This window comes from Scyliorhinus canicula, chromosome 19, assembly GCF_902713615.1.
Source record: "Scyliorhinus canicula chromosome 19, sScyCan1.1, whole genome shotgun sequence".
Classification (NCBI taxonomy): domain Eukaryota; kingdom Metazoa; phylum Chordata; class Chondrichthyes; order Carcharhiniformes; family Scyliorhinidae; genus Scyliorhinus; species Scyliorhinus canicula.
The window spans coordinates 69845034-69871426 of NC_052164.1; the positions used below are offsets into that span (position 1 = coordinate 69845034).

The window sequence follows — 26393 nt, forward strand, 5'->3', positions numbered from 1 at the left end:
AATCACTGACCCTCTTGTTCACTGCTCGCCTCCCAATCGCTGACCCTCTTGTTCACTGCTCCCCTCCCAATCGCTGACCCTCTTGTTCACTGCTCGCCTCCCAATCGCTGACCCTCTTGTTCACTGCTCGCCTCCCAATCACTGTCCCTCTTGTTCACTGCTCGCCTCCCAATCGCTGACCCTCTTGTTCACTGCTCGCCTCCCAATCACTGTCCCTCTTGTTCACTGCTCGCTTCCCAATCGCTGTCCCTCTTGTTCACTGCTCCCCTCCCAAACGCTGACCCTCCTGTTCACTGCTCCCTTCACAATCGCTGACCCTCCTGTTCACTGCTCCCCAATCATTGACAAACTTGTTTGCCATCTCTCCCTCCCAATCTCCAACCCACCCGCTTACTGTCTCCTTCCCACTCGCTGCCTCCCTCTCCAACACTTCCACTCAACACTTCCCCTGATCCCTCTCACTGCTCCTTGGGGCATGGCAGAGAATTGGAGAATTGTGGGAGATGTGGTGAGCTGGAGATGGGAAACAGCAATTAGGAACTAAGTCAAAGAGTTGGTGTTATAAGTTATTAAGCGTTAGTACGAGTGTGTAGGAGAATTCTTTGCGCTGATTAGGTTAAAGACAGCCAATGGGATTTTAATGTGAAATTACAGGTTAAGAACCTATCATATTCCATGTTTTCTTGTGGACAAGTGTTTAATGTTCAGCGTTCTGGGTGGGACTCTTCATTAACCGACGCCAAAATCAGAAAAGGAGATTGGACGGAGAATCGGTTTCCGACGCCAAAATCGCGTCAGGCGCCGATTTGACACCAAATCGCAATGCTCCAGCACCTCGACAGCAGCATCAATGTGTTATGGAACGCATGTACAGTAGAGACCATTTGTATATCATTAGCGGGCCCGACCCGGTATTCTCTGGGGCCTCTGCGATTCTCCGCCTCCGATGGGCTGAGTTCCTGATGGCGGGGTTCACTTATGCTTTTGAAAATCGTGAAACTGGCGTGGCGGCTGCTTCAGGAGAGAGAGGGCGTACGAAAAGTATCCAACATCGCCGCTGTTTGCTGACAGTTGTGCTGCTGGCCGGGGGGCTTCTGCCAGGGCCCAGGGGAGTAGCAGTGCGTAGCCTGGAGGAAGGCTGTGGGGTCGGAGAACACCATTGTCGCAGCTGGAAAGGCAGCCATGTCAATCACGGACCTGGTAAATCCCGCACCGTTTTTCATTGGAGTTGAGTGTGTTCCACGCGGCACCGGTGCGAGCCCCTTTATAGTAGCAGAATCGGTCCAGGCGAGCTACCAGTTTTCTGTCGTGATAATCCACAAATTCTGCGTTGCCGTCGATACTTAGTCTCAGAAACGGAGAATGTCTTTGGAAACACATTAAGGGTGCTGACAAGGGATAATTATATTATGAAACAAAATATGACACCGAGTCGCATAAGGAAATATTAGGTCAGATCAAAAGCTAGTCAAAGAGTTAAGTTTTTAAGGAGTGTTTTAAAGGAACAAAGTGAGGTAGGTTTGGGGAGTAGGGGTATGAAGAAGGGAATTCCGCATGTGAGGAAAGTTAGCGAATTTGTCAATGGAAAAGTCAATTTCCCTCTGCAATGATCATTACTCCAGGACGTTATAGTGTATTTATACTGTGTGATTTTCACCTCACCTATGTGCAATTTGAAAAATGAAACTACTCTTTGACACTTAGCCTGGCATCGATATTATATTGTTGTGCTGACACCTTTGCAGATAGCAACATCGCTGAGGAAATAACAGACTGTTAATTGGGTCTCTACATTGGAGGATCAAGTTGATGGTACACCTGGATTGGTATTACAATGCTATTATCTACTCCTGTCCTGTGTTTCTAACCTCTCTGTCTCATTGGCAGGTGACGGCAGGAAGGCGATGAAGACTTTCTGTTCTCCAAAGATCCAGCATCACGCTTTTGGGCTCAGACTGGTGGATGCACTCCCACCTCCTCCACCCCTCCCTGTGGAGGAACCTAGGCAAGTCTGGGGAACAGAGGAAGGTTAAGGACTGTTCTATGTTACTGAGAAAAATGGGGGATGACATTCATTCATGGGAAGTGGAGCCAGCATTTTCTGCCCATTCCTAATTGCCCATGAGCTAAGTGGCTTGCTGGGCCATTTAAGGGTCACAGGTAGGCCAGATCAGGTAAGAATTGCAGATTTCCCCCAGTTGACAATGGTTTCATAGTCATCATTAGACTTTTACCATCTGCTGTGGTTGGATTCGAACCCAGGCCCACAGAGCATTACCGTAGGTCCACTAGTCTAGTGACAATACTACTATGCTACTACTATGTATCTAATTGTTCAACACCATTTATTTAAATACTAACGGAAGGTTAAAGTCACCCATTTGTGTTAAAGTCACCCATGATTATTACCCTCCCTTTATCACCAGCACCCAATATTTCTTGTTTACTTTGTCCTACATAGCGGCTACTTTAGGGGCCTGTGGACCACTGTCACTAATGACTTCTTTCCCCCACTATTCCTCATCCCCACTCAAACCAATTCCACATCCTGATCTCCTGAACCAAGGTCAATCCTAACTGTTGCACCTATGCCTTGATTAACAGTGCTACCCCTCCACCTTTACCTAGCTTCATATTCTTCTTGAATGTCAATATACCCTTCAATATTCAGGACCCAATGCTTGTCATCCTGCAGCCATGTCTCCGTAATGGCTATCAGATCTGATCATATTTATTTACTTCATCATGTGCTATCAATTTATTTACTTTGTTATGAATGCTACGCACATTCAGATATAGAGGACGGGATTCTCTCACCCCGGGGTCTGGCCGGAGAATCGCCGGGACCGTGGCTAATCGCGCAACGCCGCCCTGATGGCGGTCCGCCGATTGTCCGGAGTGTGGAGAAACGGCGACAGCGCGGTCGGCGCGTCGCCGGTCGGGAGTCGCTCTATGGGGCACCCCCCGCCGATTCTCGGCCCAGGATGGGCCATGCTGAAAAAGCCGAGTCCCGCCGGCGCCATCCACGCCTGCTCTTACCCAACGGGACCTCGGCGTGGATGCATATGGGAGGGGCCTGGTGGGGGGGAGGGGGGTCCAACCCCGGGGTGAGCCTCCGCTGTGGCCTGGCCCACAATCGGGGCCTACCGATCGGCCTCTCGGGCTGGGGGCCTCTTTTGTTCCGCGCCGGCCCCTGTAGCCCTACGCCATGTTGCGTCGGGGCCAGCGCATGCGCACGTTGGCGCCGGTGCCACAGCGCATGCGCGGACCCCATGGCGCCAATCTGATGCCAGGATCAGCAGCTGGAGCAGCGTGGGTCATTCCAGTGCCATGCTGGCCCCCTGTAGGGGTCAGAATTTCTGCTCCTGAGGCCATGTTCAAGCTGTCGAGAAACGCGATGGTGTTTACGACGGCGTCACCAAGTAGCCTCAGGATCAGAGAATCCCGTCCAGAACTTTTGTTTTGTTGTTTTGTTATCTTTGTATTGTCTAGTCTTGATTCTCTGTGCATTCTTAGATTTTTTTTCTCTGTCCCTTCTAACATTCTCCGACCCTCATTTCCCATTGTGCTTCTGAAGGGCAAATAGGGATGGGCAATAAATGCTGGCCTAACCAGCAACGCCCGTATCCTGTAAATGAATAAATAAAACAATATATATATAAATATATTTTCCTCTCTTATCTTGTCTCTGCTCTTTGATATAGAATTTAGAAGAATGAGTGGGAATTTTATAGAAACATAAAAAATTATGAAGGGAATAGATAGGATAGAAACAGATAAGTTGTTTCTACTGGCGGGTGAAAATGGAACTTGGGGGCATAGCCTCAAAATCAGGGGGACCAGATTTAGGTCTGAATTGAGGAGGAACTTCTTCACCCAAAGGGTCATGAATCTGTGGAATTCCCTGCCCAGTGAAGCAGTTGAGGCTACCTCGTTAAATGTTTTTAAGGCAAAGGTGGATAGATTTTTGAACAGTAAAGAAATAAAAGATTATGGTGAGTGAGCGGGTAAGTGGAGCTGAGTCCACAAAAGATCAGCCATGATCTTATTGAATGGCGAAGAAGGCTCGAGGGGCCAAGGTGGCCTACTTCTGCTCCAAGTTCTTATGTAATGTTCTTATACCACATCTTTCCACATTTGAACCCTTAACGCACTATTTAGTTTAAAACCCTCTCTACTCCCCTTGTTATGTGGCTCATAAGAACAGTGGTCCCAGGATAGTTCCGATGTTGATCTTCCCAATGGGACGACCCCTACTCTCCCCATTATTGGAGCCAATGCCCACAAATCAGGGTCCATTTCTCCCACACCAAACTTTGAGCCACATATTCATCTCTCTAATTTTATGTACCCTGTGCCAAATTGCACGGAGTTTGGGTAATAATCCGGAGATCAAAGTTTTTGAGGTTCTGCTTTTAAATTTAGTGCCTAACTCCTCATACCCCTACGCAGAATCTCTTTCCTAGTTCTGCCTATGTCCTTGGTACCTATATTTTTTTTTAAAAATAATTTTTATGGAGATTTTCACAAACCCCTGTACTGATCCCCTCAGGGCAAATTTCACCCTCTCCAATTTGATGAACCCTGCCATATCATTGACCCAGGCCTCCACGCTTGGGGGCCTCGCATCCTTCCATTGAAGCAAAATCCTCCGCCGGGCTACTAGGGACGCAAAGGCCAGAACACCGGCCTCTTTCGCCTCCTGCACTCCCGGCTCCACTGCAACCCCAAAAATTGCGAGTCCCCAGCCTGGCTTGACCCTGGATCCTACCACCTTCGACACCATCCTAGCTACCCCCTTCCAAAATTCCCCCAGCGCTGGGCAGGCCCAGAACATATGGGCATGGTTCGCTGGGCTCCCCGAGCACCTAGCACACCTGTCTTCGTCCCCGAAAAACCTACTCATCCTCGTCCCAGTCATGTGAGCCCGATGTAGCACCTTGAACTGTATGAGGCTAAGCCTCGCACAAGAAGAGGAGGAATTCACTTTTTCCAGGGCATCCGCCCACGTCCTCTCCTCAATCTCCTCACCCAGCTCCTCTTCCCATTTACCCTTCAGCTCCTCCACTGAGGCCTCATCTACCTCCTGCATTACGTGGTACACGTCCAAAATCCTCCCTCCTCCAACCCACACCCCCGAGAGCACCCAGTCCCGTAGCCCACGTGGGGGCAGCAGAGGGAACCCCTCCACCCGCCATCTGGCAAACGCCCTAACCTGCATGTACCTAAACATGTTCCCCGGGGGGAGCCCAAACTTCCCCTCTAACTCACCCAGGCTCGCAAACCTCCCATCCACAAACAGATCCCTCAACCTCCTAATACCTACCCTGTGCCAGCCAAGAAACCCGCCATCGATGCTCCCTGGAACAAACCGGTGGTTCCCCCGTATCGGGGACTCCATCGAGCCCCCACCTCTCCCCTATGCCGTCTCCATTGCCCCCAGATTTTGAGGGTAGCCGTCACCACCGGGCTCGTGGTATACCTCGTTGGAGGGAGCGGCAACGGCACCCTTACCAGCGCCTCCAGGCTCGTGTCCACACAGGACGCCATCTCCATCTTGGTACCTATATCATAGAATCCATAGCATCATAAAATCCCTCCAGTGCAGAAGGAGGCCATTCGGCCCATCAAGTCTACATCAACCCTCTATATGGACCATGACAATTGGATCCTCTCCTGGGCAGGCATCACAGCCGTCTAGACTCTTGCTCTTTGCTGCAGAGAAATGTTAATCACCCTCACCACACCGTCCCCTACTACCACTAAGTTATGTTTTGCTACCCCCTCTCTCCGCAACTTGAGTGGCTTCCTCCAGCACAGTACCATGGGTCATTTTTTTCATCCACTTTGCAGCCCCACTCTTGTCCAAACAAGCTGAGAAAACCTCATGCCTATTGGATAATTGCAGAGGCTCACACTCTGGTAATTCTGCCCTTTTGGCTCCCCTTACTTGCCTCACTCGCAGTCACACTCTCCTGCCCCTGACCACTGACCAAATCAGGAGACCCAATCCTAAATGGTGTGACTGCTCCCTGGCGTAAAGCATCCAGGTAACGTTCCCCCTCCCTGATATCTCGCAGAGTCTGCAGCTCAGCCTCCAACGCAATGACTCTGAACCAAAGTTCCTCAAGCTACAAACACTTCTTGCAGATGTGTTTGCCCTGGATCACAAAGTTATCCAGGAGCTCCCACATGCTGCAGCCTTGAGACATCACCTGTCCTGCCATCCTTAATATGCTTTCAATTATTATTTAATGATATTTACTTATTTATGTTACCTTTTAAATAAATGTTGTTAACTTTACCACAAATATGTATAGAAATATGTATATACTAAACCTTAGTGATAGAATAGAACTTACCCACTTACCAGATAGTCACCAAACAGCTAGCTCCTTCCCCTCTAGTAGAGTAGGACCAATTCATACAGGGTGAGAAAAATAGAAAAAGGAAATGAACATTCCGCCATCACCAAATTCCCAAGTCTGCACTCGGTTTCCTCAACTGCACTCCGTTTATCAAACAAATTCGGCACCAAGCTATATCAGGAAATATTAGGATAGTTGGTCAAATAATCTTGGTTTTAAGTAGATGCTTGAAGGAGAGAGAGAGAGAGAGAGGTAGAGTCGGTGCGGTTCAGGGAGCACTTCTGCTGTTCCTGTCTTCCTATGAGTTGTGTGTTGGGTAGGCTGGGTCTATGTGGACTGTGTTTGATGCAGTGTAGCGAGAGACAGACTTCCAACACTTGATGAGATGCAACACGATTTTATTTAACATCTAACTATTTTACATGTTTGACTGTGGGTTGACACTATGCTGACTTGACTGGAGACCTGAGGCTAACCTGACCAGACTTACCAGCTACCACATGGTGTTTGCACTGGCGATGCTCATGAACTCTGACTGTCTCAGAGGCTGGATCCCGAGAGAGCGGGAAAACTGGTGCCCTCTGGCTTTACAGCGGTCGTGTCCTGTCTGGTGATTGGCTGCTGTGTTCTGTGTGCTCACTGGTCATCCTGTGTGTCAGTCACTACCTGCCTGCACTCCATTATATACATGGATGTATATTATGACAGTGAGGACTATAGACAGCCATTTTCTTCAGGAAAGATGGAAGCAAAAGGCTCACTTCTGCTTATGTTTCGTTTCAGGACCAGTAAACTTAAAAAGTTTTCAGAATCGAGCACGATCACACCAGGAACAACGAGGGTGGACAGCTGCTCTCCTCTGGAAGATGATGAAATGTCTTATCAGGCCACCTGCTACAGCCGCCTGTCCACTGCCACCCTCTCACTGTCAGCAAATGATGACCCTGAAAATGGCCACACGCCAGAGCAAGTCGCTCAGTACCTGGAGCTGACAGACGAGGGTAGCCTAAGGTTTGAGGAGGATCTTCTTAAATTCTCTGTTCCTTTCCACTAGAGAATCTCTAACAAAGAAAAGTCTGAGGTGGGGTGAGGGGGTGGAGGGGACAGGGGACGGGGCCTAATTGAAGTCTTGAAAATAATGAAATGTTTTGATATGGTAGATATAGAGAAGATCGGGTTGTTGGGTTAAGTAAAACATCAGGATCATGAATATAAGACTGCTCTGAATACATGCTGCCAAGAATTCAGAAGTCCAAAGAGTATTCAGAGTGTGCAATAATTGAGGTGAATATCATTGATGCATTTAAGGGGAAGTTAGATTAACACCTGAGGGTGAAATGGAAGAATGAGGTAAATTAGGGTCAGAGGAGGCATAATGGACCAGAAATACCAGCAGCAATGAATGGGACCGAATGCCTTACTTCGATCCTGTGCACAAACATAAGAAACAGGTGGAAGAGTAGATCATTTGACCCCTTGAGCCTTCTCTGCCATTCAATACTATCCTGACTAACCTTTGTGCCAACTCCTTTTTGCGATATATCCCATATAATGTCACTAACAACATGACGATTACTTCCCTTCACTTGGGCTACTGAAATTAGCTGGCTACCTCCATATTTACAGTGAAATCTGAGAATTCAAATTTCTTTCTTACAACAAAAAATATTTATATACCACCTTTCACAATCTCAATCCAAGTCAGCCCAAAGCAATTTACAGCCCGCACGTACTTTTAGTCTGATCTTCACTGTGGAAATACAACCATTAGTTTGTGCACCAAAATCTTCCACAAACAGCAAGGTTTTTCACTGGCAAAAAAATTGACATTTTCCTCCCAAATCATTGAACAAAATGAAGTTTGAGTTTCAGTGCCAGGACAATGCCAGGCATGTGGAAGAATTTCGCCAAAACAGTGTAAGACGATCCAGTATCGCTTCTTCCAGTGGTTAGTTTGAACTGGTACTGTATAGGACGGACAAGCCTTGGAGTGAGAATTCAACTTGGAGACTGAGAGGCTAAAGTGCTACCCACTCAGTCACAACTGACACTGTACATAAAACGAGGTTGGCAAATGCACTGACTGGTGTCACATTGAGCCATTCAGACCAGGAATGTGGCAGGTTTGATTTTTGGATGGTGTTCAGGCAGCTGAGTCCACTTACTGAGGGAATGCTGTGCTACCAGAGGTGCATTCTTTCAAATAATACGTTAAACCGACGCCGTCTACACCCTCAGGCAGTGCAAAGTATCTCAGCGCACACGCTTGAACAAGGGCGTAGGAGTTCTTCCTGTAGTCCTGGCCAATATTTGTCCCTCCACCAATATCACTAAACGACCTGCGTTCATTAGCTCTCTTCTATTTGTGGGGCCTTGTTGTGTACAAATTGTCACCTGTATTTTGATAGTGCAATTGGGTTGACACTTCAAGAGTACTTCATTGGCTTGAAAACACTTACTGAAGTTATGAAAAGTGCTTTTTAAATGTAATTTGTTTCTTTCAGATTGGATTGTGATGTTGATAACATGATCTGATTGATCAGAAGAATGGGCTTGAGGGGCTGAATGGCCTACTTCTGTTCCTATGTCACAGTCTGGTCCACGGAGGGGAATAACCAGCCAGTTCTTTGCTCCCTTCAACCGGATCGGTCCTAAATCTGGAATTCCCTCCCTAAACCTCTTCATCTCCCTCTTTTCCTTCTTGTTAAAAATTAGCTCTTTGTCTAAGCTTTTGGTCACCTGGTTCAGTGTAGAATTCTGATGATAACTTTGCTGTGAGACACCTTAGAGTATTTTAGTGTGTTAAACTCACTATTATTGCAAATTGTTGTTTGCATTTAAAGCTCATACTGATGGGAATTTACTATTTTTCTTTACAGGCACTTCACAGACAGCTTGGCCTCGTTTCAAAGGCCTTTCTCGCCTCCCCATACGTACGGGTACATCTGCGGGCCTTCTGACCTGGAAACGGACACTGCGGACTATGACGATGAGGACGATGACCTGGACGTGGAGGTGGCCCGTATGAACTCTCACAGGTTCTTCCACAGACTCTGCCACACCCCTACCTCCAGCCTCAGCGAGTGCGAGAGCTCCCTCGCTGGGTCGTTGGCCAACGGCTGGGGCTCGGTATCCGAGGACAATTTCACCAGTGCCCGCTGCAGCATGGTCAGCTCCTCTGATGGCTCCTTCCTCATGGACGCCAACTTTGCCCAGGCCCTCGCTGTAGCAGTTGACAGTTTCTGTTTCAGTCTGAAACACACAGAGATGGAGACTGCTTACTCAGGTAAATCTCAACATGATGACAGAACAGAACGGGGCAGCGGAATAAGAATTCCAGTTTCATCTTAGACTCACGGCTCAGCCATTATGGAGGCAAATGGACTAGGGACGAGGGCAAATGGATGCGGGTCAGCCGTGGCGATGTGCATAGCTGTTTTGCCCCTTACTCAGAAGGTTGTTGCTTCATGCCTCATTATCGAGTTTAGGCTCATACAATACAGAAGGAGGGAATTCAGCTGCTGTGAGTCTGTGCTGATCCTTTGAAAGAGGTGATAATTAGTCCCAATCCCTGCTCTTTCCCCAAACCGTGCAGATTCATCCTATTTTTGAATCTAATACACTTCCCAGAAGTTACTATTCAATCTGCTTTCACCACCCTTACAGTCCATGAATTCCCGATGAAAACAACTCGTGTTCAAAAAAATACAATTCTCATCTCCCTTCCAGCTCTTTTGTCGATTATCTTAACTCTGTGTCCTCTGGTCGGTGACCCTCCTGCCAGTGGAATCAGCGGTGACCCTGGAAAATAAAACCAATGCTCTCCACTTGTTACCACTTTCTGCTTTAATGGAACCCCCCTAAATGGGACTCATTCTTTCCTGCCCTTCAACCAGTTGCTCCATCACAGAATTACAGAACTGTTACAGTACGAAAGGAGGCCATTCGATCCATCGTGTCTGCGTTGGCTCTCCACATGAGCATCATATTTAGTGCTATATTCCTGCCTTTTTCCTGTACCCTTGCAAATTGTTTCTATTTAAGTCATTATCTAATGCCTTACTTGAACCTGGCTCCACCAAACTACCAGGCCGTGCATTCCAGTCCCGAACCTCTCACTGTGTGAAAACATTTTCCCTCGCATCACATTTGATTCTTTCAAAAATCACTTTAAATCTCTGCCCTCTCGTTCTTGATCCTATTACGGACGGGATTATTTATTTCCCTATCTGCTCAGTCCAACCCCCTCATGATATTGAACACCTCTATAAAACCTCCTCTTTAGCCTTCTTCTCTCCAAGAAGAATGGTTCCAACCTCCCCAATCTATCTTCATAAAGTTTCTCATCCCTGCAACCATTCTTGTAAATCAATTCCCATGTTTTGCCATGAATCTCTGAGCTTTGAGATTCATTGACAGTCTTTCCTGTGGAACTTTGTTGAAAGTCTTTTGGAAGTTGAACTGCACTGTATCATGGAGTTAGCCAAAGTCCACTTGTCACTTCCCCAACGAGGTATGGATGGATGTGCAACATTATTGTGTAAAATCCGGATGCAGATTTGAAACGCACATGAAGCGGCCATTTAGCCAGTTGTGAGTGTGCCAGCTCTTTGAAAGACATATCCAATTAGTTCCACTCACACTGTTCTTTGCTCAAAGCCCTGCAAATGTTTTCCTTTTCAAGGACCTATTCCATTCCCTTTGGAAGAGTAAACGTGTATCAAAGAAGAGTTGTAGCCCTAATGCTGAGCTTTCTTCTGGTTTGATCTTTGTTTGCTGCAGTGCCTGAACTTTCCAGTTACTCTTCGCGATCAGAGGCTTACAATTCTTGATTCCGCTAAAGTTGGCAAAGCAATTTCCAGAAAACAAGGAACAATCCCAAATACAGGAGCTGGCACTGTAGGATTTCCCTTAATAATAGCCCTTTCTAAGAGTCCTTGAGGCATTTTGATTCATGGGAGCATTGGCAAAGCCAGCATTTGTTGTCTGTTTCTAATCGCCCTCGAACTGAACATTTCAGAGGGCAGTTATCAACCAGATTGCTGTGGCTCTGAAGTCTCATGCAGGCCAGGCTGGGTAACAGTGGCAGATTTCCTTCCCCACTGGACATTAGTGAACCGAATGGGTCCTTACGACAATCAGTGACTAGTCACCACCACTGGATCACAAGACCAGGGACGTTAACATTTATGTCACTATTGCCCCTAAATTAATTGTTCCAGGTAGACCAGAGCACCCAGCTCAGTGACCATCTCATTGCACCACCTTGCCAGTTGTCTGGCTACCCGCCGTAACCAGGAACCACCTCCCACCTGCCCTCAGTGCTGATTAGGGCAGAATTGTCCACCGCACAGCACTGGTTAGATATTGGGTGGGATTCTCCAGCTGCGTTCATCCGACAACCGGAGAATCCCACCTGAGGTCAATGGAGTTCTCCATTGTACGCGGCCCGCCCGTGGTGTTCTTGCTCCGGGCGGGGTGGGAGAATCCAGCCCATAAAGATTGCTCGACACTGTTCATATCATTCAGGGCACGTACGGAAGAACGGGTCAGGCCCTGAGTAAAGCTCCCTCCGCACTGTACCAATCAAACACTCCCAGGGCAGGTTCGGTAAGGAATAAAACTGCCCTCCCCCATCCCATCAGGCAGGTCAGATGTAGCACAGAGGCTAGAAGTGTGGGCTTTTTGTTCAACGCGATTTATACCGACACTGTGCACTTGTAAATAAACATGCAGATAGGGGCCGCTGGTCTGCGGTTAGTCCTGGATGATAAAGCAGGTGGAAATAATCACAATAAATCTTGTGCGATCAACGCTATTTTTGGTCGAGGTTCCTTTTGCATTAACCACAGGGTCTGACAAAAAGTCTATTCCCAATCGAGCTGGAAGTACAATGCCGTGATGCTCTGTTGGTGCTGTTATTCCTACTTTCCCACCTCTGCTAGCAATGGCTCTGAATAATCCAAGCATTTTGATGTTGCTATCAATAGCCCCACTGTGATTTGAATCAGTACACAAACAATCACGAGCGAGTTTTAGTACCCTACTTTGAGGCAATTTAATAAACCGGTGTCTTGCTAGGCAGTAAACATCAAATCCTCATGATTGAATCAGTGTCTCGGAAAAGGAGACAGGTCTGGGTGTACTACTTTGCCATAAATCTGTCTCTCTGACACAGAAACTCTTTTGTTTCCGGACTGTGCCATAAATTATTTTGAGCAGGACAGATGAACAAAACTTGCATTTATATAACGCCATCCACTATATCCAAAACGCTTCAACAGTCAATTAAATCCCTTTGAACTGCAGTCATTGTAGGAACTGTGGCGGTAAATGGAGCACAGCACACCCCCACAAACAGCAACAAGCAAGTGACCAGATCGTCTGTTTTCGCCATGTTGGTTGAAGGGTAAATGTTGACCAGGCTGGTTGCAAAATGTCCCTGCTCTTTACTGAATAATGTGATGAGGTTTCTTTTAAACATCTACACGAGAGGGCCTGAATTTAGTGTCTCACCAGCCTCCAACTCTGCAGCAGTCCCTGCACCGTGAGTGTCAGTCTAGACAATGTGTACAAGTCTCTGGGGGCGACTCAGTGATGTAAGTGTTATGCCATTGAACCAATGTGAACTAGCCATCCATAATCCTGGTAATCTCATTTGCAGAAGCTTCTAGAAGCTGTGCAGTGTTGTACGTTTTGCCTGTGTGTCTCAGTTCAGTCGAGCTCAGATAATTGGGACCAAAGTCCTTCTGCGGAAAAAACAGGCTCAGATGCGAGCACACCCACCTCTGGATTAGACAGTTATCTCTGAGATAAAGGCGGGTCAGTCATGCGGCCCACCCACTAGCCTAGGTTGTCCATCACTGCTCCAGTGCAATACCATTGATGGGTTGGAAATGAAGTGGCCATTCTTCAGATGAGAAGCCTGGTCTACCTGTTCAGCTGGATGTTCTGGAAGAGTTGAACATGGTAGAAGTTGAGGTCACCTTAAGGCATGCCTGCCAAAAATCATAGAATCCCTACAGAGAAGGAGGCACCGACCCTCCGAAAGAGCACCCAACCTAGGCCCGATCCCCCATCCCATCCCCATAACTCCACCTAACCTGCACATCTTTGAATACTAAGGGGCAATTTAGCATGGCCAATCCACCTACCCTGCACATCTTTGGGCTGTGGGAGGAAACCAGAGCACCTGGAGGAAGCCCACGCAGACACTGGGAGAACATGCAGACTCCACATTGTCACCCAAGGCCAGAATTGAACCCGGGTCCCTGGCGCTGTGAGGCAGCAGTGCTAACCACTGTGCCACCATGCTCCACCTTGCTTCTAACTTCATTTTGCTCTCAGGATGCTAGTTATGTCAAAAGCCTGGACCTCTTCATTCGTAGCACTCTCGCCTCTGAGCCAGAAGGATGTGGGTTCAAGTCTTACTCCAGAATTTGAGCACAACGATTTTTTTTTAAAATAAAAAAATTTTTTAAAAAAAAAATTTTTTTTTTTTTTTTAAATGACTTGGTGGGCCGCAGAAATACCTTTGGCGGGCCGCATGCGGCCCGCGGCCGTAGTTTGCCCACCCCTGATCTAAGCTGACACTTCAGTGCAATGCTGAGGGAGTATTGCATTGCCAAACAGGTGTATTTCATTGTCAGACAGGGCCTCTATCAGTTGAGGCCTTCAACTGAGGCCCTGTCTGCCCTCTCAGCTGGATCAAATGACATTATTTTAAAAAAAAGAGCAGAAGAGTTATCCCTGGTGTCTTGGCCAACATTTATTCCTCAATCAACATCACAAAGAATAGGTTATTATCACATTGCTGTTCGTTAGTACAGGTTACTTAGTGAAGATTGGCTGCCATGTTTTCTATGTTATAACAGTGACTATACTTCAAATGTATTTCATTGACTATAAAGTGCTTTGAGATGCCCGATTGTTGTGAAAGGCCATCGATGCCCACATCCCCTGAATGAATAAAAAGTCTCAGGCTGAACGAAGCCATTTGCTACCCAAGTGTCCTCCTCAATTTGCAGCTAAGCTTCTAACTCCATAGCAGGAGATCAAATCCTTCCACATTCTCAACATCACCTATTTCATAAAAGCAAAATACTGCTGATGCTGGAAATCAGAGATAAAAAGTGAAAATATGGGAAATATTTTGCAGGTATGCAGCATCTGTGGTGAGAAATAAAATTAGGTGGATGTTGACCCTTCATCAGAACGTTTTCTGTTTTTATTGCCCACTGGTAGTTATAACATACAATCATATAAAATAGGAGCAGAAGTAGGCCATGCAGTCCTCATTCCAGCTCTGAAATTAAATAAAATCTGTTTGCATTGAGTTTTACATTCCCATCTACCCCCGATAACCTTTGATTCCTTTATCTAACAAGAATCTATTTACTTCCACCTTCAAAATATTCATTGATCCTGCCTCCATTGCCTTCTGACACAGAGAGTTGCAAAGTTGCACAACCCTTTGAGAGAAAAAAACTTCTCCTCATCTCGTCTTATAAGGACGCCCCTTCATTTTAAATTTGTGCCCCCTAGTTCTGGACTCATCCACAAGAATGAACATCCTCTCCGCACCTACATTGTCAATACCATTCAGGATCTTCCATATTTCAATCAAGTCATCCATCACTCTTCTAAACTCCAGTGAAAACAAGCCTAGCCTTTCCATCCTGTTCTCATAAGACAACCCGCTCAGTTCAGGCCTCAATCTAGTAAACCTGCTCTAAACCCCCTCCAACGAATTTACATCATTATTCAATAAAGAAGGAGGTCAAAGCTGCACACAGTATTCGAGATGCGATCTCACCAGTGCCCTGTGTAACTGTATCCTTGCTTTTATGTTCAATTCCTCTCATAATAAATGGTAGTATTCCATTAGTCTGCATGTTTACTTGCTGTTTTGTGACACATGCCCGAGAACACATAAATCCCTCTGTAACCCTGCATTCTGTAGTCACATTCCATTTAAATAATACTCTGCTTCCTGCCAAAGTCAACAAGTTCACATTTTCCCACATTATATCCATCTGCCAAATTTTTGCCCAACCTATCTTTTTCTATTTGCAAACTCCGTATGCCTTCTTCACAACATACTTTCCTACCTATCTTTATGTCGTCTGTAAATGTAGCTACCACACCTCCGCTCCCCATATCTAAATCATTGATGTAAATTATAAAAGGTTGAGGCCCCAGCACAGACCCCGGCAGGACTCTACTCGTCGCATCCTGCCAATCAAAGACCCATTTTTGCATACTCTCAGTTTTCTGGCAGCCAGGCAATCTTCAATCCAGGCTAATCTGTTGCCTCCTACACCATGAACTTTTGTTTTCAGTAATACCCCTTGATGTGACACCTTATCAAATGCTTTCATGTACACTACATCTACAGGCTCCCCTCTTTCCACAGCACACGTTACACCTTCAAAGAGCTCTAGTAAATTGGTGAAACGTGACTTCCCTTTCATAAAGCCATGTTGACACTTCCCAATTACCTTGAACTTGTCTAAGTGCTCAGCTATGTCTTTAATGATCAATTCTAACACTTTCTACTCATGGAGTTTCTGGTGTCTGAGGTGAGAGTATGTACCTGAGACTCCTGGTGAGGCAGAAAGTGCTCCGGACTCCCAGAATGTTCAGCCTGAGGCCAGGCGATGAAAGATTATAGATTCAGCTGGGTATTGTCCTGTCTTTAAAACATTGTAGCCAGGGCACAATCCTATATATGTCTGTCAAAATGTGGGAGGTGTTTGAAGAGATCTTTTTGATCAATAAAAGTGACACAATGTTTACCTATTTTGCAACATGGGGCTATTGTGTGTCATGAGATATTTTAAAAGTTTATTCCAATATAAGTGGCTCTCCTGCGGAATAATATTTCATCCATCTCTCCAATCTCCCTCAATCTTTATCTTTAATGTCAAATAGTCCAACTTGTGTGTTCAGCGTGTTATGTTCCCCAACCAGTATGTTCTGTGTATGATGCTCCCCATCCTGCCTGTTTTGCATGATGCAACTCATCCTGCATGAATTGCATGCATCCCGTGTGTTCTGTGTGACGTTCCCCATCCCGTGTGCTCTGTGATGCTCCCCATCCAGCATGTTCTGCATGTGGTGCTCCCCATCCCGTGTGTTCTGTGTGATGCTCCCCATCCAGCATGTTCTGCATGTGGTACTCCCCATCCCATGTGTTCTGCATGTGACACTTTTCATCCCAAATTTCTGCATGTGATGTTCCCCATCCCACGTGCTTGATGTGAGGCATTCTCCTTCTCACGTATTTAGCATGTGACACTCCCTCTCCTGAGTGTTCAATGTGTGACACTTTCCATCTCGTGTGTTCTATGTGTGCACTCCCCAACCCACGATGTTTGGCATGTGTCGTTCTCCATCTACTTGTCTGCATGTGATGGTCTCAATGCCACATGTTCGATGTGTGACACTATCTCTCATGTTCTGCATGTGATGCTCGCTGTCTTGTATGTTCTGTGTGTGACGTTCCCCCTCCTGCGTGTTCTGCATGTAATGCTCTCCATCTCATGGGTTCTGCATGGCTTCCCATCCTATGTGTTTTGCATGTGATGTTCACCATCCCACGTGTTCTCCATGTGATGCTCCCCATCCTGCGTGTTTCTAATAATCTTTATTATTGTCACAAGTAGGCTTACATTAACACTGCAATGAAGTTACTGTGAGATGTCACAATCTGGGACCTGTTCAGGTACACTGAGGGCGAATTCAGAATGTCCAATTCACCTAACAGCACATCTTTTGAACTTGTGGGAGGAAACTGGAGCACCCGGAGGAAACCCACACAGACACGAGGAGAATGTGCAGATACGCACAGACAGTGACCCAAGCTGGGAATCAAACCCAAGTCCCTGGCGCTGTGAAGCAACAGTTCTAACCACTGTGCTACCGTGTTGCCCATGTTTTGCATGTGATGATCTCCAAGGGGCTAGTTTAGCACAGGGCTAAATCACTGGCTTTGAAAGCAGACCAAGGCAGGCCAGCAGCACGGTTCAATTCCAGTACCAGCCTCCCCGAACATGCACTGGAAAGTGGCAACTAGGGGCTTTTCACAGTAACTTCATTTGAAGCCTACTTGTGACAGTAAGCGATTTTCATTTCATTTTGCATGTTCCGCGTTTGATGCTCCCCATCCCATGTGTTCTGTGAATGGCATTCCCCATCTGCGTGTTCTGTATGTGATGGTCTCCATCCTGTATGTTCTGCGTTTCATGTTCCCCATCCCACGTATTTTGCATGTAGCATTACCTGCCCCATGTGTTTGGTGTGCTCTGCCTGTGACATTCCCCCTAGTGCATGTTCTGCGTGTGATACTGCTCATCCCACGTGTTCCGCCTGTGTTGCCCCCCATCCCACGTTCTGCCTGTGACACTCTCCCTACTGCATGTTCTGCGTGTGATGGTACTCATCCCATGTGTTCTGCGTGTGTTGCCCCCCCCCCCCCCCCCCCCCACTCCTGTGTGTTCATCGTGTGTCATTCTGGATTGGGCTGGATTCCAGCTGGAGCTATGTCCAGACACCGGGTGAACCTCAGTGGAATTTTAGGCCCTGCTCGGGAAGAGTTTTTGTTTTGTAGAAAATGATTAGAGATCAACATAGCCTTTGATCCCTCTGCATACTCCCTCTAGTGCTTGGATGAATACACTACATTGTTGATAGTGAACCGTTGGATTCTGCTTTGAAAATCCCTGTAAATGGGCTGTGTGATACACATGTCACAATGATAAACACCTATTCTCCTGACCTTTGCGGCAGGCCTGTTTTCTGAGTGGTGCACTACATGGATTAAATGAAACGTAAAGTCCTGTTTTATTGGATTGCTTGTCTGTTCATTTACTGAGTAATTGTAAAATGCATTTAAATTGGGGTCAGTGTTTATTGGCTTTTTTTGTGTCTCCGAGACTGTGATATTTATGACTTAGTCCAGAATCTCGGGCTGTAGGAATGCTGATTGAGCAGGAGACACCACTTCAATTAATTAATCTGGTTCTATATCCTAAATCTGTCCCATCTTGTTCAACTTTATAGTTGAACGAAGTGATGATACAATTCTCATAGGAGTCGTGTGTGCTTCAAGCCTCTCTGTCTAGTTTGCAGGAGTAGTTTTACAATTAATATGCCATTGACTGGAGAGAGGATTCCTCAGTTTTCCCCAAAGTCTACTTGGGCTCGTCCCCAAGCAGCACACTACTAGATCACATCGAGAAGAGAGGCTGAGTATCCTCACTTCTCCTGTTCATCGATTTCAGCCTGGAGAGCATTTCACATGTTGAGATTGGCCTTTTCAGCAGCTGAATAAAGTCAGTCATAGCATGGGTACCCCACTCCGGCTGAACATCTAGCTGTCAATGTCAGATGAGAATAGGCTCGTACTTTAGCTGTGGTGCGCTTTATGCAACATCCATCAGCTGAAACTATCCAGGCTCATATTCAATGATTAGTCGTTTCCTGCTTAAATACAAAAGGACAAGGCTGGTAAAGGAAGGGAATAATTGGGGGAAGAAGATACCAGTGTTGTGAAACACAATCAGGTCTTTATCGCCCCGATACACAATGATATTGGTGCATATGGATGTAACTGTCCCTCAAGTCATAAGTGAAAAACCATACGCCAAAAACGTTTACAAATTTGTACACTCTCTGTTACTTTCTCGATCTCTCCTTCTCCATCCCCATCTCCTTCCCTCTCGTAATCTCTCTGTCTATGTCTCTTTGTCTCTCTCTCTCTATTTCTCAGTCTCTCTGCCTCTCATTCCTTTTGTGTCTTTGACTCTCTCTCTATGTCTCTGTCTCTCTCTGTACATCTGCCTATTTCCCTCTCTGCCCCCTCTTCCTATTGTCAGTGTGCCACACACATGTGCACACAATGTGTTGAGAATGTAAGTATTTTTTAGGATTAGGAAATGATCAGAAGGCACATCCAACCTCTTAATGGTGGAGCTAACCATTCCTGTCTTCAGAAATACATCTGACTGTCTCTTAAATCATCTATACTGTGCACCATTCACCTTTCGAGGTTCCATTTCAGCTAACCTCCTGATTTTTAGCTGTGTCTCCGGTATTTGAATCTTTTGCTGTACCTTGTGGCTTTCCCCTAATTAATCGCATCTTCAGCTTATTGCATTAGTTTTCAGTACATGTTGAGTTGCTCGATAATATAAAATGATATTTGTTTGCATGACTATAACTCATTTATTTTTCTAATCCCAGCTCTCCCCACAACCTCCTCTCTGCCCACTGCCTACCCCAATGCCATTGTTTCCCACAATCCATCAGAAGGATCAGAGGCCATGAGTGGGTGTCCAGAATCTGAATCTGGTCAGATCTGGGATTGGAACATGTCCTGGGCTGATGAGATAGAAGACAAAATCACCAGGAAAGTGGGAATTACAGTTGGGAACCTGCCGACTACCAGAAAGGACTCCAACGGACCACTCAACGATCTCTCAGAGCAGCAACTCCAGACCAAACACAACGCTGGTACAATGGATTCATTAACATTGAAAGCCAATTCATTAATTTAGGTTGGGTGTGGTCAGAGAGCACAGACTGTACCATCTAGGGGAGGGTGACAAGTGTTTAAATTGAGTTTAGCTCAGTTTTGATATTGCTGGCTCTTGCTAGTGAGTTTGACCAGTGGGGCCAATCAGCAAGCCTGGTGCCGGCAGACTGCTCCATCTTAGCATGGGGGGTGAGGGCCTTGGCACAACTAGAGCAGAAGGAGCATTGTGGAAACACAATCTGCCACCCACTGCCCAATTCTTAAATACATCTAATGGAAAGAAGAAAAGAAACAGGACAAGGAGGTGTGGGATTTTTGTTGGGCCTTAGAGGTGGTACTGTCTGGGGATTTACACTGGTGGCTGACTGGTAGCTCAAAGTAAACATTAACTCAAGTTGCCTATTCAGCATCACCACGCCATATCGATAAAAATATTAAATGACCCCGCTTTCATTTAAAAGTGGCAAAATGCTGGGCATCACCAAGATTAAAAGAGGGGGATAGCAGCTGAGATAAATCGAGAAGGGCAGCACGGTAGCACAGTGGGTTGCACTGTTGCTTCACAGCTCCAGGATCTCAGGTTCAATTCCCGACTTGGGTCACTGTTTGTGCGGAGTCTGTACGTTCTCCCCGTGACTGCGTGGGTTTCCTCCCGGTGCTCCAGTTTCCTCCCACAAATCCCGAAAGACGTGCTGTTAGGTGAATTGGACATTCTGAATTCTCCCTCTGTGTACCCGAACAGGCGCCGGAATGTGGCGACTAGGGGCTTTTCACAGTAACTTCATTGCAATGCAATTGTTAATGTAAGCCTACATGTCACAATAAAGATTATAAAAAGATTATAAAATAAGTAGATGAAGACAACTATTGAGATTATATTTGTATTTTTAAGTGCATTTTGAGGAAGTCACATTCACAATTTTCTCAACTGCTTTTGGAGGAAGCAAATAGAAAAAAAAACTGATTGGTTGGTATTCAATATTCTGGAGAACATCAATCCCTTTCTTGACCAATTGGCAGCCAATTTCTTGATGTGGTCATAATACAATGTAGACAGGAGCTGGATTTGGCTTAGTTGCATTGGCTCGATAATCCAGTGCAGGGTTCGCAATAGAAACTTTGGTTCAGATAATTCAGCTGAAATAATATTTATTGATTTCTGCTGCACTTGGAGAAAGCATTAATAAATGGGTTATCAGGATGGTAAAAGATTATGTCAAATGTGATATTGATTTTTTTTTCTGAAATATTAATGGGTACAGCGACAGTAAGTTACGTAGACCCTTTTCAGGTATGCATTAATAAAGAAGCACGAAAGAAGCTGTATTTATATAGCACCGTTCAGGATCTGGGGATGTCCTAAAATGCATCACTTTAATACTTTTGAAATGTTTTGGTCCCCGGATCAGACCCCAATTTACATTAGGAAACTGGACAAGACCCCAACAATTTTTCAATTTGTAAACTGTGAAGAAAGGATACTTTTCTCCAGGAGTGAATCTACTGACAACTAGGGATCTTTTATATTAGAACAAACATTATTATGAACACAAGATTAACCCCATTGACATCTAAGGGAAATATAGCTTTTCAATTAACAGTTAAACAGCCGGCGTGGGTCCGCACATGCGCGTGGTGGCCGTTTCTGCGCAGGCATGGCAACACAACGGCCCGGCACGGAAGAAGACAGGGTGTGCGTTTGCGCGCGCCTGCCGATTGGTCGCCCCCCATTGCGGGCCTGCCCGTCGTGGAGGCCCCTCCCCCAGAGTCTGATCCCCCCCCCCCCCCCCCCCCCCCGCCTCCCCCATTAGGACACCAACGGGTCCGAGCTCCCGCCGGGTGGACCTGGTTGGAACCACGCCAGCAGAACTCGGTGTGATCTCGACCAGTTGATCACAGAGAATCACCACGGGGGGGGGGGGGGGGGGGGGGGGGGGGCGACCGGCGGTGCGTCAACCGCCCGCGCATGACTGGCGCCGATCCTCCTGGCATCGGAGCGGCGTAGCGGGAATTTCCGGTGTCACCAGCGATTCTCCAACCCGGCGCGGGCTCTGAGAATCCCGGTCACCTTCTTTCCTCAGATCCCAGATCAGAACTCTAAAAATGAAACAAAAATCAACAGACACAGGGCATGGCTGAAAGCAAAACAAAAATCTCCCTCTCCACTACTGGGATGGATAACCCATTCAAAAATATATGTCATGGCCGAACTCTCCCTTGAGGGCTCTGATCTATAAAGATTCAGATAAAATGTTTCGAAAGCCGCATTGACCTGAGCTAGGGTGGAAACCAGGCTCTCACTCGAGTCCCGTATCTGCACAATTTCCTGGGAAGCAGATTGCCGTCTCAGCTAGTGAGCTCAAAGGCGATTGGCCTTCTCCCCGTATGTGTAAAATACACCCCTCGAACGTCGCAGTTGGCCCACCACCTGATCCATTGATAGAACATTCAAATTATGTCAGCGGCTTTTTCCTACTTGCCAGAAACCCAGGCATTGGGGCATGTGAGTGCTGATGGTCCACCTCAAGGTTGGAGTCCAACAGCATCTGCCACTCTGCACTCGTTGTCTTTTCCATGTGCACTTTGTAGGAAATCCCCCCCATCCCATGCCCACCCTCATAACCACCTTAAGGGCTTTACACAGCCCACAGAGATGGGACAGACTTTTATTAAATGTAATATATTCCCCAATTGCGGTGGACATGTGTTCACAAAATCTCTGTCCGCTAATAATGCCATATCCTTGGGCAGAACGGTGGCACAGTGGTCAGCATTGCTGCCTCACGGCGCTGAGGTCCCAGGTTTGATCCCGGCTCTGGGTCACTGTCCGTGTGGAGTTTGCAGATTCTCCCCGTATTTGCGTGGGTTTCGCCCCCACAACCCAAAGATGTGCAAGCTAGGTGGATTGGCCACGCTAAATTGCCCCTTAATTGGAAAAAATGAATTGGGTACTCTAAATTTATTTTTAAAATAATGCCGTATCCAATCTCCATGGCAGACGCAGGGTGGGTCCTGCGGGGCATGGTCAGAAATCACAATGGCCGAGTAACCCTCCCCCTCCACCAAAGGGAGGCGAGTCCTATCCACCACAAAAAGGCAATTTGCGAGTGTATCTAGTAGATATGGGAGAAAAAGAAAAAAACCTTTATCACCCATGTGCAAAAAATACCTAGGATCTGACCCCTGCCCCCCCCCCCCCCCCCCAGCCCCGATCTGTTCCAAGAAAACCAACAATGCCTTGGTTACCCATGGTGGAGTCAGAGATTTGGGTTTGGACCGGTACATCCTGGTGTCCAGACAGCGCCGGCTCTAGGGTTGCTGGCGCCCCGGGCAAGCTGAACTTTGGCGCCCGCCCTTGGGGAGGGGGTGCGGGGCCGAGGGGGGGGGCCGGGGGGGGGGAGGGGGGCGGGGCGGAGGGGGGGGGGCGAGGGGGGGGGCGGGGCCGAGGGGGGGGCCGAGGGGGGGGGCGGGGCCGAGGGGGGGCGGGGGGGCGGACCCGAGGGGGGCGGGGGGGCGGACCCGAGAGGGGGGCAGACCCGAGGGCGGGGCGGGGGGGCGGACCCGAGAGGGGGGCGGACACGCGGGGGGGCGGACCCGAAGGGGGGGCGGACCCGAGGGCGGGGGGGGCGGACCCGAGGGCGGGGCGGGGGGGACTGAGCGGGGGGGCGGACCGAGCCGGGGGGCCGCCCTGGGGGCGGGCGGCCACCGCGCATGCGCTGGTTGGCACCGGCCCAACTGCGCATGCGCGGGTCCCGAGTCTCTGGCGCCCCCGAGCACATGGCGCCCCGGGCGACTGCCCGAGTTGCTGGTGCCTTGAGCCGGCCCTGTGTCCAGAACAAAGTTTAAGTCACCCCCCAAAATAAGCCGATGTGAATCCAAATCAGGGATGGAGGCTAGCAGCTTGTTAATATAAGCCATATCAACCCAGTTTGGAGCATAGACATTAACCAGGACCATCGAGGTGCCTGCCAAAGACACACAGACAATAAAACAAAATGTCATAAATTTAGAGTACCCAATTATTTTTTTTCCCAATTAAGGGGCAATTTAGCATGGCCAATCAACCTAATCTGCACATCTTTGGGTTGTGGGGGTGAAACCCACGCAGACATGAGGAGAATGTGCAAACTCCACATGGAAGTGACGCAGGGACGGGATTCGAACCCAGGTCCTGCAGTCCCAGTGCTAACCACTGCACCACATGCCGCCCTTACAGACAATAACATGTCTACCATTGGGGTCAGCTAATCTTAGCAGCAGAAAGCTGAACTCTTTTATTGATTAAAATTGACGCATGCCGGATCCTGCCCTCAAAGTCCGAATGAAAAACTTGTCCTATCACCCCTTCCGCAACCTTGTCTGGTCTCTGACCCGCAAATGAGTCTCTTGAAGAAATACACATCAGCATTTAATCTTTAAGGTGAGCAAATATCCACGACCTTTTCACTGGGCCGTTCAACCCTCTGACATTCCAAATGAATTGGGGGCCCCACAACCCCCATGATCCTGAGTCAGCCATTTCCAGCAAGAGGGATTATCTAACAGTTACATGGAAAATAAAGCAACCAGGCCCACACAAGATGGCCGCCAAACCCATTACAAAGCTTAAACAAAGAAAAATCTACAGTCACCATCAGCAAATTACCCCTGCCCCCTACTCCACTCCCATCTTCTTCCCCACCCTCAGACATGACTACACCCAAATATGCATACAGAGAACAGTAAGATGAACATAAACCACTAAAATCTACTTCTAATTCCTACATTCATCACAGGAGTGTGGTCATTGAGTCACCTAATTTGCACAATTATGTCTGTGGTTTAATATCTCACCCAAAAAACCAGTACAGCAGTCCCTCAGAATGCGTACAGCTTACTTGTGGTCTCGATCTAAGGTTACACAGGAACAAGATAGAATACTGTGGTTATTTATGGGACCATGTTGAAATTTAAACTGGCGGAAGAGGGGAGCAAATTGGAGCCAAAAGAATATACTGCATCTTGTAACTTTCTGTATGGGGATGCATCTGAACCGGGATTGGTGGAGCTCTTGACTAGTGGAGTTTAAGCTAATTGACCTCTTCTTTTCCAGAGGCTCACAACTCCAAATCGGACAGCCAGGCGAACCCTGCTCTCAGTGCAGTGCATGTATCTTTCGCAACAGTCGGAGCCCCAGTGCACAAGAGTTTCGCGGTTAGGAGGAAGGTGGAGAAAGTTGGATTAATGAACTTCCCAGCGGATGCCAATGGCCTCACTATGGTTAAGGTCTAAGGTCATGAGCAGATTGGAACACATGACCCATCCCTGTACACACAGAAATCTATGGACACCAAGGAAACAGATCCATGAGGAAGGGAGAGGAGGATGTTTATCGGGTGCAGATGTTCCAACGGTTATTGATGGGCTGCATGGGTACTTAGTCATCTTCAGTTACACTTGGAGAGGGCTGCACGTCGAAATGGAGAAATGGTGGATCTCTGTGCAGCCAGTGTCGCTCTTATAGGAAACTCAGTAGTATTGAACCCCAAAGGGTTCAGAAAGCTATTTCTAAACTTGCAATCTATTCAATAATCCAGGGCTGCAAACAAAACAGGCAACTTGTGTACAGACAGATGTTAGAAACCAGTAACAGCCGGTTAAATTACTTACTGAATATAGATATTGGCTTGTAGATTGTGTAGATGGGCACCTGAGATCTAAATACGGGGAGGCAAGATTAAATTCAAAAGCAAGGCTGTTGTTCTTGGAATTTCTGAGTACGTGTACGCAGACACCCCACCAGCTCACATCAGCTCTTAACTTATCTCATTACTAATTGATCTAACAGATGTATGTAAATAAAACTGACCTTGAAAGCAGTCTGGAGCGACATTAAAAACTCAACAAAAACATCAAGGAAGCTTAAAATGTCAATGATGTAAGATCATTGGGAACAATGGTGTTGGGTGACAGCACACCAATATGAATTGCCTATTACCGGTCGAACATGGAGAGAGATCAAAGCACAAAAAGCAGCTTGGTTGAAAAGAATCATCACTTAACATAGTTAAGAGGCCCTTTTCTCTGAAGACCTAATATTGGCAATAAGTTACTTCATCTCCTGAGTCTAACTGTACTTATTATTTTCACAATAAACAAATTACATTTTAAAAAGAAAAGATGCATGTAGATCATTGTGTGGAGACAAAAGATATCTTCTGTGAGTTGTGGATTGCATATAAGGTTTTCAAATTGCAGATTGCATATTGCAAATAAGGGTTTAGCTCAGTTTGCTCGACAGCTGGTTTGTGACGCAGAGCAAGGCCAGCAGCGCAGGTTCAATTCCTGTAGTAGCTGAGGTTATTCATGAAGGCACTGTCTTCTCAACCTTGCCCCTCCTCTGAGGTGTTGGTGATCCTCAGATTACATTACCACCCGTCAGCTCTCCCCCTCAAAGGGGAAAGCAGTAATTCGTCATCTGGGACTATGATGACTTTACTTTTACTTGA

At 47.1% G+C, this 26393-nt stretch overlaps 1 protein-coding gene across 2 annotated transcripts in view; it reads left to right on the top strand.

Moving 5' to 3' along the window:
• robo4 (roundabout, axon guidance receptor, homolog 4 (Drosophila)) overlaps positions 1-26063 on the top strand; it is a 177077-nt gene extending 151014 nt beyond the window's left edge. For both annotated transcript variants that reach the window (XM_038779102.1, XM_038779103.1), the window contains 5 exons: positions 1888-2005; positions 7152-7379; positions 9248-9654; positions 19614-19883; positions 24998-26063. In XM_038779102.1, coding sequence (XP_038635030.1) covers positions 1888-2005; positions 7152-7379; positions 9248-9654; positions 19614-19883; positions 24998-25176 — 1202 coding nt within the window. In that variant the 3' untranslated portion in view covers positions 25177-26063. The remainder of the gene's footprint in view (positions 1-1887; positions 2006-7151; positions 7380-9247; positions 9655-19613; positions 19884-24997) is intronic.
• Positions 26064-26393: the final 330 nt, after the last annotated feature.